This window comes from Gopherus evgoodei, chromosome 2, assembly GCF_007399415.2.
Source record: "Gopherus evgoodei ecotype Sinaloan lineage chromosome 2, rGopEvg1_v1.p, whole genome shotgun sequence".
In the NCBI taxonomy this organism is placed as follows: Eukaryota; Metazoa; Chordata; order Testudines; family Testudinidae; genus Gopherus; species Gopherus evgoodei.
In genome coordinates, this window is record NC_044323.1 from 253,140,017 (window position 1) to 253,153,112 (window position 13,096).

A 13,096-nucleotide genomic window follows, 5' to 3' on the forward strand; every position below is an offset into this window, starting at 1 on the left:
CCTATGTTATCCAAACTCAACCCCCATTAGCAAGGCTAGGCAGGGGCATTTTCCCAAAGCCACTCAGTTCAGGGCCTGGTCTTGGTAAATAGAAGCCACATGGCCCATGCTGCCACAGTAAAAGCCACAAATTATTTTGCCATCACAAATCGAAAGTTACATAGCAAAACCCTTCCTTCTATACATCTTTAGTAACATCTGCATTCCTGATTATACACTGCAACGTGCTTCATGATTGTCTTGGTTACTTTTCAGGAACCAATCCTTGTGTAGCATACTTTGTCCATGTATAACCTGACCTCTACTTTCCAGGTTTATCTTGTTCATTGTCCCTACCAATTTGTTCCTGCTTATCTTAGCTAAACTAACTCCAGCTCGATGCTTATGTAAGTTTTCTGGGAAGTGGAGGCAAGCAACAAGGGCTGGGTTCAATATCTAGGGGTTCCTCTTAACAACAGAGAACAGAACTAGTGCAACCCCCATTCAGTAATCTGGGAAAACTAAACTTCACCCCTGGGCACTTCTAAGAGGCAATACATCCCTTCTCAGAAGCACTGAGACTGTGTATAACAAAAGAAAGCTTTTATTAGAAGGGAAAGGAATCCAGCATTAATTTGCGAAAACACCACAACCACATTCAAAAGTATGTAATTACAAGCAAACATCAACCCCACAGTACACTGGGCAGTGTCCTTTGCCTCAGTTTCCCATTTGCAGTGTGAAAGTCCAATAAATAAATGTCCCTTTAACATGCCATTCCCTTTTCCCTCCACTGCATCCTATTCACAGCTGGTTGTCTTTGATCAGCAAAGGCTCAGAATTCAGAGAGGGTATTCATGTGAGTTCACCTGCCACCCCTGCTGCACACCTCTGTGACTGCTTATATCTGCTGCTGCTATCTCTGCCATTGTCTCTGCTGTCACCACTGGCTGCTTGCTACTGCTTTTTTCTCTGCCACTCACTGCCACTTCTGTAATGCAGTGTTCTGAAGTTCCACTGCTTAGCCCAGCTCTTAGTGATTTCACTGGGTAGCAGGGAACCTCACAGCTACTACAGCAACTGCACTGTTTTCACTGCAACATTGTCCCCACACTAGGCCTAAGGGTTAGCTCTGAGACCAGCTCATCAGTGACTGAGCTCTAGTAATCACTGACCAAAAACAAGGACTCTCAATTGAGTCTAATTGGCTATGTCACTCAACACTGAAGAGGGGAGGGCCAAATGGTGTCAAGGATTCTTTAAGCAGATGCCACTGGTGGCCTGAGCAAACTGTAATGCCCAAGGATCAGATGGGTCAAAGGGCAGTCCAGATCAGTGGTCAGAGTTCACACAAGCAGTCCTGTCAAGGCTGATTCCCCACTCTGGCACTACGAGTGCAGAAGGTGGGGACCCGCAAGGATTCTAAAAAATTAATACTAGCCACTCCAGGCTTGTATTAAACTCCCAAGGTCACAGCTTCCCTCTGACCTTGGATGCATAGATGATGCCACCACTCGAGTGCAAAAAACCCCCTTTGGACCCAGGGAGGTGCACTTGGGAATTCCTTTTCGTGGGGTACCCTCAAGCCCTTTCATCCCCTACCTGCCTCGCAGGGAAGAGCTGAGAAAGAAAACAAAGGAAATTACCTGTTGCCACCAGCTAATTAAACGAAATGTGCACAAGCCTCTTAGTACACAAAATCCAATCCTGTTCTTAAAAAACAAAGAGAGCCTGGAAACTCAGGCTATTACTAGATTTAAAACAAAAACAAAAACAAAACACTTACAAGAATTAAGCATTAAGAAGAACTGTCTTGAGGTCCAGCTTAAACATTGCAAGCAAAACAAAAGCATTTGGGGTTAGCACAGAGGAGTCCATAAGCCATAAAAAGATATAAAAGAGAGAACCCTAACTGCGTCTTCCTAGACATTTCCTAATCTACATACATAGCTGGGGGCTTCAGGTAAGTAGTTTCTAGGTATGATTCAGATGACTTTTCATACCTGGTCCCAAGCTTCTTACAGCATAGTTCCAGCCCTGTCTCTGCTTCATCCCAAGAACAACAACAGACAAACAAAGGGGAAGTTTTTTCCCAATCTTAAAAAGTTCTAGCCTTCTCATTGGCTCTTTTGGTCAGGTGCCCACTCCCTTTTACCTATGCAGGGAGACTTTTTAAACCTTTATAAGTCAAGCAAGTAGAGAACAACTACTAAGTGGGATTTATGGCTGACTGGGTGTCCATAAAAGGGAGCTACCCACCCACCCCCCTTTAATTTATCACAGGTGTGATAGCCAGGAGATCCAATCCAAGGGGAACGTATAGCAAGGCAGAGTCAAACAGGGTCCAAGTAACAACCAGCACAGAATTGCTCTAATAAGGCCAGAAAGGAATCAGGAAATTTATATACGGCTACCAGGTAATCAGGGTCAAGACTATTTGGCGATCAGGAAGCAGGTCATGAAACCTTAAAAACTGGTTTACCCAAGTCTGAATTCCACGGTAATTCAATAATTTGGTATTGCATGACAGCTAAGATTGTTTCCCAATAAATCTGTGAGCCTGGGTTTGAGACAAGTGTTGTGATACCTTTGCTATTAATTATGCTTACAGTTTTAAAGATTTTCCTACTGTCGAACCTAAATTTCCTTTGTTGCAGAATAAGCTGATTACTTTTTACCCTACCATTGGCAGACATGGAGAACAGCTGATCACAAACCTCTATATAACAACCTTTTATATATTTGAAGACTGCTCTATTTCAAGTGCTAAACAAAATAACCAAGAGTAGTTTGAGTTTAGCAGTTTTCAGTATCCATAAAAAATGACCAAGCATGAGTTTACAAGATTTTCCAATCTACAAAGGCACTGTTTTTAGATAAATAATGTACTAGATGCCACCAAGTGGTGGCTGCTATCACATACCAATATCCTTGGCATTATCCCATTTTAAGCCAGCACTTAAACTTCAGGAAATATTGATTTAATGTTACAAAAGTTAGTGTCCTGATACAGCAGTTTTTTGGGAACAGGATACTACTGCTGGGGAAAGAGAGAAAATATTGCAGTAGGGTCAAATTCTATTCCTACTTTCATGGCAAAATTTCCATAGGCAGCAGGTTTAAAACAAACAAAAGGAAGTATTTTTTCACACAATGCAGTCAACTTGTGGAATGCCTTGCCAGAGGATGTTGTGAAGGTCAAGACTATAACAGGGTTAAAAAAAGAACCAGATATTTCATGGAGCATGGGTCCATCAATGGCTATTAGCCAAGATGGGCAGGGATGGTATCCCTAACCTCTGTTTGCCAGAAGCTGGGAATGGGCGACAGGGGATGGATCACTTGATGATTACCTGTTCTGTTCATTCCCTCATTGACCACTGTGGGAAGACAGGATACTGGGCTAGAAGGACCTTTGGTCTGACCCAATATAGCCGTTCTTATTTTTTTCTAATGAACTAGTTTTTAAATAAAACACTCTTGTGACACTTTATACCTCAAAGTAGCACCCTGGAGCCCTCATATTCACCACTGTGAATCGTTTTTTTATAGTGCATGCCTTGTGAGGTATCATTTGAAGAGTCTTGATCTGTTGAACATTAATATTTTGTTGGATTGTATGTACTATCATTTTGTGTGAAGTTATGAAGTATTACTGAAATGTATTGTAAGGCTGGAAACACCCACAACCAGCCTTTCAGTTACAACAAAAGAGTAGCCATCAATAGCTAGCATTAATGCCTCATCCAGACACAATCCACTATCCTACAGAGGATGAGGCACATATGCCCTGGGCGCAGACTCACCCATGTCACAGCAAAGCTCTTTCCAGCAAACTGGAAGAAAGTATAAAAGAGAGACAGTGACATCATCACTTGGCCTTTTTCTCCTCCCTTCCCCCATCTCAACAATAAAGTCTGGAGGAAAAAGACTTTGAACTGGGGAAGATTGGTCCCTGGCTGGAAGTTAGTCCTGGCATGTGGATTAAGGAACTGCAACCTGCTTGTACCATCTATCAGGATGAGAAAAGCTGTGTGATTCAATTTTTGCTTAGCCTAAAAAATTAGGATTTAGCAAGAGTGTTTACTTTTTATTTTCTTAAGATAGCTATCTCTGACCTTTATGCCTACCATTTATAATCACTTAAAATCTATATTTCTACAGTTAATAAATCTGTTTTATATTTTACTAAAACAGTGTGTTTTGGTTGAAGTGCTTTGGAAATCTCAGGTCAGTTTACAAAGGCTAGTGTGTGTCCACTCCACACTGAGGGAGAGGTGAACTACTTAATGAACTTGCACTGCCCTTCAGCAGTGTAAGACAGTACAGTCCCGGGGTGAAAGACTGGGGAGCTGGGGGCAATTGGCTGGAGTCTCTCTACTGAGGCAGCCCAAGTTGGTAGGATAGAGGACTCAACAGTCCACGTTGCACCCTGGGGACCCCGTCACAATCCTGAACCTGGAACTGATAACTGCTACATTAGCAGATAATTGCTCCCAGAACCTGTCTCTTGAGCTTGAGAAAAAAAGACAGAAATAGAGCTGATCAAGATCCCTGGTTCAAACAAGGGAACTGTAAGGTCATCTTCTCAAAAAATGAACAAAAATAAAGGGGAAAGAGCTGGGAGGGGGGAGGGTTTTTTTAAAAACCAACATAGAAGTTGTTGAAGCTAGAATGGCAATAGCAAAGTTCATCTGGAATTACATTTTTATGCTTATTTTAAGAATGCCAGGCACCTACATACTACTGTGATTGATGTGCCTCAAATTGGATAGAAAGATGGAGAGGTTGCTGGCATAGCTACATCTGCAAATAGAATAATAATAAACTTAAAGAATGTAAGAGAATATGTAAGAAAACTTCTGCAAATTTAAAAAAAATTCAACTTGAAATAAGAACATTCTTATAAAGTTATAAAACATAAAAAACAATATGTACTGGGTCAGATCAACATGTATACAACAGATCAATACTATATAAGACCCTGATAATACAAACTAATCCTTGCAGATGGACCTCTGTGTCCATGTGGATCAATTTGTAGTAACGCACCTTGGCCTATTCCATTATCTGAAATGAAGGTGGTTGTATGTTGCAGTGAAGTTCTACATATATATCCAGGATATGCTAACTACTGAAATGTTGCTACAGTCCAGTCCAGAGGTGGTTGCACTTCAGTGATGGTTGAAATGATTTCTGGATTGCCAGATTTTGCCCTGGTTTGTGTGCTTGAGGCTTGCACACAAGAGGTTCCAGTCTGTGATGATGGACAACTGTTTCCCATCCCTAGCATCCCTCAATGGGATCGTATCTCCCATGTTGTTTGATGTCCAGGGTATGGGTCTGATCAAAAAATCCTAGTCCAGTCAGTGGGAATCTTTCTTTGACTTCAATGGGCTTTGGATAAGAGTGTATGTGAGGCCTCTTGATGAGAGCATTTCTAAACTCGGGGTTAGACGATCCTCAGGAGAGATTAGATACACAGCTGGGTATCTCTTGCCCAGGAATGCTGCAAAGTCTCTCTGTACTCTGGAGAAATACAGCGGGATGTCAGAGCCTCCTTGTCCTCAGCCCTAGAAAAAGAGACGAATGTGACCGGCGGGTAGAACTTGTCATTGTGAGGAGACAGAATCGTCCTTTCCGTCTTACCCAGGGGACTGACTGGGAAGCAACGAGTCTCGGCATCGTTCAGTTTTACTCTGACCCAGAAAGGCGCTGGGGGAGGGCCAGGCTCAGCAGCCCGGGCCGTGGGCGGTGCTCGGTGTCCATGGGAACTGGGTGTAAGCGGAGCGTGCGCCGCAGCTCCCCTTCTCTCCCGGCCGCCATCATGATGCTGGGCCGCGGGCTGGACGCCAGGTAAGTGCGGTGCCCCCTGCCCCGGCAGCGTAGACTGGCGCTTCCCCGCCCGCGTCTGGCCCAGAGGGCTGGGCTGTGGGAGCGCGGGGAGGGGGGCAGACAAAGCCCTCGCTGTTGGGGCGCGGAGGGGGGCAGGCAGACGGAGTCCCGTTAGTGGGAGGAGGGGCGGGAGCCTCTGCTATTGAGGTGGGAGAGGGGGCAGAGTCCCTCCCTGTTATTTGTGGCTAGGCTTGGGGGAGAGGGAAGGAGGGAGAGTTTGGTTCTTTGGCTTCCCCAGTCCTGATTTGTTACCCATCAGCCCCAAGCTTTCGAGACAGGGTGCCCTGAGGTTTGGGGGTGCTGGGTTTATTGTCTTCAGAGTAGCTGTTTTGTATTTGTCTAAAGGGGATGAATCCAGTCTTCATGTTGTGTTTTAATTGGGGCTGGCTGCCAAAAATAGTTTTTAAAAATCTAAATAAAATAGTTTGGGAAGGGTAACACAGGGTGTTCAAAGTGAAAATAAAGCCAGCTCTATTCCAATAAAACAGTTACCCACCTATACATGACCAATCTCGTTCCGCTCATCCCAGCTGTCTGTTTTAAGCCATTTCATATTGTGCCCATTGCTATAAAGTCTAGGCAACAAAATGTATGTAGGTCTAGTATTCTGGGATAAAATCAAGAGTAGCTGCTAATATAATCAAGCCTTGTGCTGTCCATCCTTTTGTGGCCTTTAAGTAGCATTTTAAAAAGCAAACTAACCTTTTCACACCTTCCTTTAAGGAAGTGTAATTCCTGTCTCTCAGAATTGAATGCTGTTCACATGGGGAAACTGTAGGCACAAAGTTGCTGAATGTTTGGGCTGACCTGTCTTAGGTTCCCTCTCATTACTTGATGGGGGGAAGTGGTGGTTATATGTAAACAGTGTCAGATGGTTCAATAGGACAGGGGAGGGACCCCACATTGGAGATTATTTTTAGATTAGTGTTAATTGTGGAAGAAAGATTTTTATGATGGGCTTTTCAATGAGTTTTTATATTTTTACTCAGTTTGTGAAATATTCCTTATTTAGATGGTAGCAGACTTGAGCTGGGAGCTAGGAGACTATCCCCTGATATTTGTCTTTAAAAGAAAACAACCTCCCTACCTCAAATTGTGCCTGCTTACTTTGAGGTAACAAACTGATCTTCCTCTGCAATGGTATTTTCTTCTGAAAGACTTAGGATAACGCACGTTCATTTTCAGCATGTGTTTTCGCATATCCGTCTTGTCAAGAAAATATAGAGACTGTGAGACAATACTTTGGTCTTGAAGTATTGAATTTGCTTGGATTTTTCTGAGTTTGGAAGGTTGGTAACAGTGGTCAAAATTAAGAGCCAGGATCATTTCAGGCTGTTAGAATCGCAACTTACACAAATGAAAGAAGTTTTAAATTTTCCTCCAAATAAGTGAGATGTGAGCAAATTCCAAGGCTAAGGATCTTGTCCTGTGTTGTTAATAATATAAGGCCTGATCTTCCATACCCTAGCAAGCACAATGTTTGAGCAGTTTTGTTGGGCCCAATGGGACTTCTTACAGTTCTCTGCAACTGGTAGTTAATATTTGCAGAATTGGATCTGTAGCATATTGTTGTGAGCACCAAGCAATGGAATGAATCCATTGAGAATCATAAGAACTTCAATAGCAGTAGAATTATATTGCCAGTAGCATTGAAGTGCTACTATATAGTGATATATAGGACCAGCAGAGGTTAGACCCTCAACTGAAGGCACTCATTAAACAGATAGGAGGAGATCTAAGTATCAAGCAAAATATTAATGCCAACCGAATAAGTCTTGACTTGAATATGTGGAATGGTTTAAGAAGAAGAATAAGTGTAAACCAGGGATTGTCAACTTTTGGCACGCAGCCTGTCAGGGAAATCTGCTGGTGGGCCAGAACAGTTTGTTTACCTGAAATGTTTGCAGATTCAGCAGATCACATCTCCCATTGGCCACAGTTCGCCATTCCAGGCCAGTGGGGGCTGCGGGAAGCGGCGTAGGCTGAGGGATGTGCTGGCTGCTGCTTCCTGCTGCTTCCTGCAGCCCCCATTGGCCTGGAACGGCGAACTGTGGCCAATGGGAGCTGCGATCGGCCGAACATGCGGACACTATAGGTAAACAAACCATCCCAGCACAGCAGCAGATTTCCCTGATGGGCCACATGCCAGAGGTTGCCAATCCTTGGTATAAAATATGCTGGTGTTTGGTTGGAAGTTGAAATTTAAGTTCCATTCATAACCCATCATTAGCTTGAGTTTCTGAATTAATAAAATTCTTATCAAATACATAGCTATTGTATTAGTATTAATTTGTACTTGTATAAAAAGCAAAATATAACCAATTAAAGTAATTTACATATATATAATTTTACCCTTACAGTTAATACAGTCAATCAAAGATGTTGATATGTGAAAATTTACCTTGCATGTTTTTGACAACCCACCCTGTTTCACAAGACCATACCTGTGAACTCTAAGGATGTTAGGTAGAGAAGATACCTGCTTCAAGGACTTCCTAAGCTCTATTGGAGCATATAGTATTTGAGTTCCATTGGGCAGGCATATTTTTCTGTAAATACCCCTCCTCCCACCAACCCACCTAACCAAAGGGCTCACATAAAATTTCATGCACCAGTGTTATACCCTGCAACATTTTATGTTGTTGATATTGCATAATTAATACTTTGTTTGCTATTGTGATGGAGATAGCACTGTAAATATTTCTTACAATTAGGCTTTTTATTTGTTGTTTTGTTTAAATAACTGATAGTCTTTGTGCTAGATTTTATTTACCTCTTGTGAAAGTTAGAGCCATTCAAACTAAGGCCCTGATCCTGCAATCAACATGAGCAGCCCTATGCCTGCATAGTACCCAATAAAAGTCAAGTCGTTTTCTGTAATATGCTTGCCTCAGTGTCTCACTGCTGATTTTTGTCGGGTTTATGTTAATATTTTCCTCTTTTAAAATACTTTTTCTCCTCTGCTGCTGTGCAAAAAACCTGCATTAAAAGAGGAGAAACAGACTAACAACATAAAAGAAACATTGAAAATGACTATACCCAAACTGTTGTCAATTGAATAAAGTTAAAAAACAAGGGGAAAAACTCTTTATTCTTTCAGTTATAGTAAATTAGGTATAACATTTGTAAATTTAACAAAAATTCAGACAAATGAGGTGTTGGGTTTTTTTTAATTGATTATGTCCTTTAAATCACAGAGACTTCTAAAATACTGAACGGATTTACATCAAACGATAATAAAGATGGATCTTAACATAAGTGCTGTAATTTTGTTTGTATTCGGTATTTGTTGTCATGCCTAACAAATTTTTTAAACTTACACTTTGAAAAATTGAAATGAGCCTAACTATGGAGTTGATATTGAGGACTTCAGGGCAAAAAATGAGTTCCTGAATCTGATAGACTTTGTTTACTTCTATAGTTACAGAACTTTACTTTCAAAATCAATGCACTCTGGCACTTTTGAGTATATTCCAAGGAAAGATCACTAGACTATGAATCAGGAGACCTGGCTTTTTGTTCCCAGTCACATACCTGCTGTGTGTGAGTTAGGATAAATCAATTCACCACTTTGTGCCTCAGTTTTTCCATCTGTAAAATGGGGATATGGATGCTTGGATTCTTTGAAAAGGGCTTTGAGAGCTACAGCTGAAAAAGGTATATCCATCCATTCCAATAACTTGTTCTCCGACCCTGTGACAGATATTACATCAAGTCTCTGAAGGTCTTTCTAATAATGGTTTAACATTCACACATTAATGTATTGGGGATTTTTCTATTTTAAGAGATTGGGGTGGTTTTGTGGTTATGGTCCTGGACTAGGACTCAGGAGAACTGGGTTCTGTTCCTGCTCTTCCACAGACTTCTTGTCAGTCTTGGGCAACTAAGTTAAGTGAGACCACTCATGCTTAAATTTAAGCTTGTGTATAAGTGTCTGCAGGGGCTTTCATTTCTCTGGGACAGATTTTTAAATGTGTGTAGGTGTCTAAAGATGCAGATAGATAGGTGCTCTGGAAATCTCAATAGCTAACTGCATAGGAATTTTATGAAGATTTTCTCAAGTATATAGATATATCTTCTTTGTCTCTTCTGTTACTGCATTTTTACTTTTTAAAGTTCAGTTTAGTGAGTCTTAGGCTAAAATATAAATCTCAATTTTTTATTATTTGTCTTTTCTAGATAAGCAAACACCACATCGTAATATTAAGTATAATTTTCCTCTAATAAATTTCCATTTTGCCCAGAAGTAAAATGATGAATTTGAACTATTTATGGTATAGTGATGACAGTACTGTCAAACCTGTTTAATCTGTATGTATTGTAATCATGTTGGGGTTTTTTTGCTTGTTTTTCATTTTTCCTTGGTTTCTAGGGATAATCAAACTAGACAAGTACGAGAGGCTGTTTCAAATGTGGAAAAACATTTTGGTGAATTGTGCCAAATATTTGCTGCATATGTACGTAAAACTGCTAGACTACGAGACAAAGCAGACCTTCTAGTAAATGAAATATACGCATATGCAGCTACAGAGACACCAAGCTTAAAACTTGGATTGAAAAATTTTGCAGATGAATTTTCCAAACTTCAAGATTATCGCCAAGCAGAGGTATAGAATTAAACCTGTGTATGTTGTGCTTGCAAACGTATCTTTTTAATACGATTACCATAATGTATACCTTGGTTCTCTCTTACGACTGAGGGCAACCATTTTTAAATGCATGAGTAACAAATGTTAGGAACAAAGCAAAATAAGCCCCACCAACTTCCATAGTTTACGCTAGTAGTGACCTTTCTGCAGACCTAGGCCCCAGTTGTGAAATGCCTCGTGAATAGTCCTCCTGAGTAGCTTCTCACACATTTTGAAGAATGAGGGACAGATAACAGGTCTTCAGTGGAGATGAGAAGAGCCAATGGATTTTATTGGGTTATAGATTATGCTTAATAAACATTTGTTTTTTGGTTTTGTGACTTGGGCTGTCTTCTGGAAATTGGAAAGATACTGTAAGTCATTTCTTCTGCAAAATCTATTAAATGTTGTTTGTGTTTCTTTTTTCCCCATGTTAAATTATTATGCTTTGTACTCCCAAAATTAGGCTCCTGAAAAGAATTATGCAGATAATTAACTTTGTGCACATGAATACTCTTTGATTTCAATGTGATGACTCATCTGAGTCAAGTTAAGTAGATAATTTTTTTTTTTCAGGATCAGGGCCCTAAGAATAGTTTGACACTGTCCTGAAATAGGGCATTTTAACTAGATGAGTTTGGTTCATGATTTTAAGTTCACTCTAAACAAAGCTTATTTTGATATTAAAAAGTAACATGCAAAAGAGAAAGTGGCTATCTATTTATTGGGATGGGGATGTTCTCCATTTGTTATGATATGTAAAAAAGCCTCAGTGTGTTTTAAAGGTTTTTTTTGCTCATTTTGAATTAGAATTCAGGTATTGTTCACTTTGTTATAAGTTATTGTAGACAGCTGGAAAATAGGTGAGTTTATGACATCAAATGTATCAAGGAAGACAGGTGTTGATCCTGCAGTGGGATCTGCAAGAGTCAACCCTGGTACTAGCATGGAGCTCCACTGACTTCAGTGAGTCTCTGCACGTGTGCAAGAATCCAGCTACATGCATCTAATTGCAGGATTGGGGCATAATTAGAGTGCAATGGATTTTTATTCAGCTCGTTTAAAATTCTGTTTTAAGGTAACACCTATTTAAGTAAAACTTTTGGGAGTTTATTATGGCTACCTCTCACCCCATCACTAAAGAGCTCAGAAAGTCTCTACTTCACATTTGAGTCACCAAGGAGTACACTAACTGAAAGGGGGAATGCAATCGTTGACCTTCTTGCTGTTTTTATAAAGAAAAAAGGAAGTAGAAAAAAAAACTTAAAAAGACGTTCACGTCATCTGTATACATTAAGAAAAAATCGTAAATCCCCTTTTTTCTTTTGAAGTTCACCTTTCAGAGGTTCAGCCCTTGTTACTCAGAAAGGGCAACTGAAAATAAAAGTACTATATCTGGTCTTTTCACTATGTATTTAGGGCCAGATTTTTAAGCGTATTTAGGTATCTAGAGATGCAGGTAGGTGCCTAGTGGGATTTTTGGAAGCACATAGATGCCTAACTCCCATTGATTTCAATGAGTTAGGCATCTAGGCACTCTTGAGAATCTCATTGTCTCAGTTCCCAAGGTAATTGCACTTCTGCCCCCTTCTTGATTTCCTTGAGGGAACCCCACTCTGGTCCTATCTGTCACTTGTCTCAGGGTGGGAACTCACATTCCTCTCACTCCAGATCAGGGATTTAGGCTGTAATTCCTCCTGCAATTCACTGTGATCATCTTAACAAGTTGGAGACTAGTTCAGAACTTGCTGTCCCGTTCTCTCCCTGAGGTAATGACAGGATAGGCCAGTGACCGGCCAGTTTGTTTAGAACAAAAGCTTTACAGAGAAAATATACCATAAAACAATAAATAGCTTATTGCATGCTTACCACATAATACTTCTCTACCATACAAGACCCTGGTCAGTTTCAGTCCTTCAAACTCTATCTGCAGGGTCTGTCCCTCTTGTTCACAGTGTCATATCAGTTCTTCCATTGAGAGAAAGTGACTCCTCTTCTATATCAGACTGGTCATTTGATATAATACTTTGTTTGCTGGGCATCTTGAACCCAGTAAAAACAAGTATAGCCAATTTCCTCCAGAAAGTGGTACTTCTCCACTCCAGACATGTTTTTCTGTCAAAGGTTTTGCATTAATTACACCCTCCCCAGTGATTTTAGTTCCTGATAGTTACTTCATTCAAGCTAGGCAACTTCCCCACAGTCACTGTACTGCTTGTCTTCTTTCAAGAAAGAAATTAACCCCTTCATGCCTGCTGAGTAACTATATAAAGGGAGAAGGGAAACAGTCGTGCATATTATTAAAAAAAAGAAAATCAGTAGCCCTTCAAGTTCTCCAAATCCACTAGACACACATTTCTGCATTTTTAGGCACCTAGATACTTTTTAAATTGTGGCCCTTCAGTCAAGCCATTTTCCAACATTCCAACAATTAATTGGGGTGGGGGTCAAAGACAGTATAGATAAAAGGGTAAAAAAGAGAACAGGCAATAAGTTCCATCTCTTGTTATCTCTGTCTCCATTCCCCTTCTCCTCTTTGTGGGCATCAATTTATGTAGCAGCTTTCATATGTATTTTGTCAGAACTAGCAAGTG

General features: G+C 40.6%; 1 protein-coding gene across 3 annotated transcripts in view; it reads left to right on the top strand.

The window, feature by feature from the left end:
* The first annotated feature begins 5,059 nt into the window (after positions 1–5,059).
* FAM92A (family with sequence similarity 92 member A) overlaps positions 5,060–13,096 on the top strand; it is a 61,244-nt gene continuing 53,207 nt past the window's right edge. The window contains exons 1-3 of one of the 3 annotated variants that reach the window (XM_030553474.1): positions 5,805–5,835; positions 6,887–6,987; positions 10,247–10,481. In XM_030553474.1, coding sequence (XP_030409334.1) covers positions 6,887–6,987; positions 10,247–10,481 — 336 coding nt within the window. In that variant the 5' untranslated portion in view covers positions 5,805–5,835. Of the gene's footprint in view, positions 5,836–6,886; positions 6,988–10,246; positions 10,482–13,096 lie in introns of all 3 variants that reach the window. The other 2 variants (XM_030553473.1, XM_030553472.1) reach the window with 2 other exon arrangements.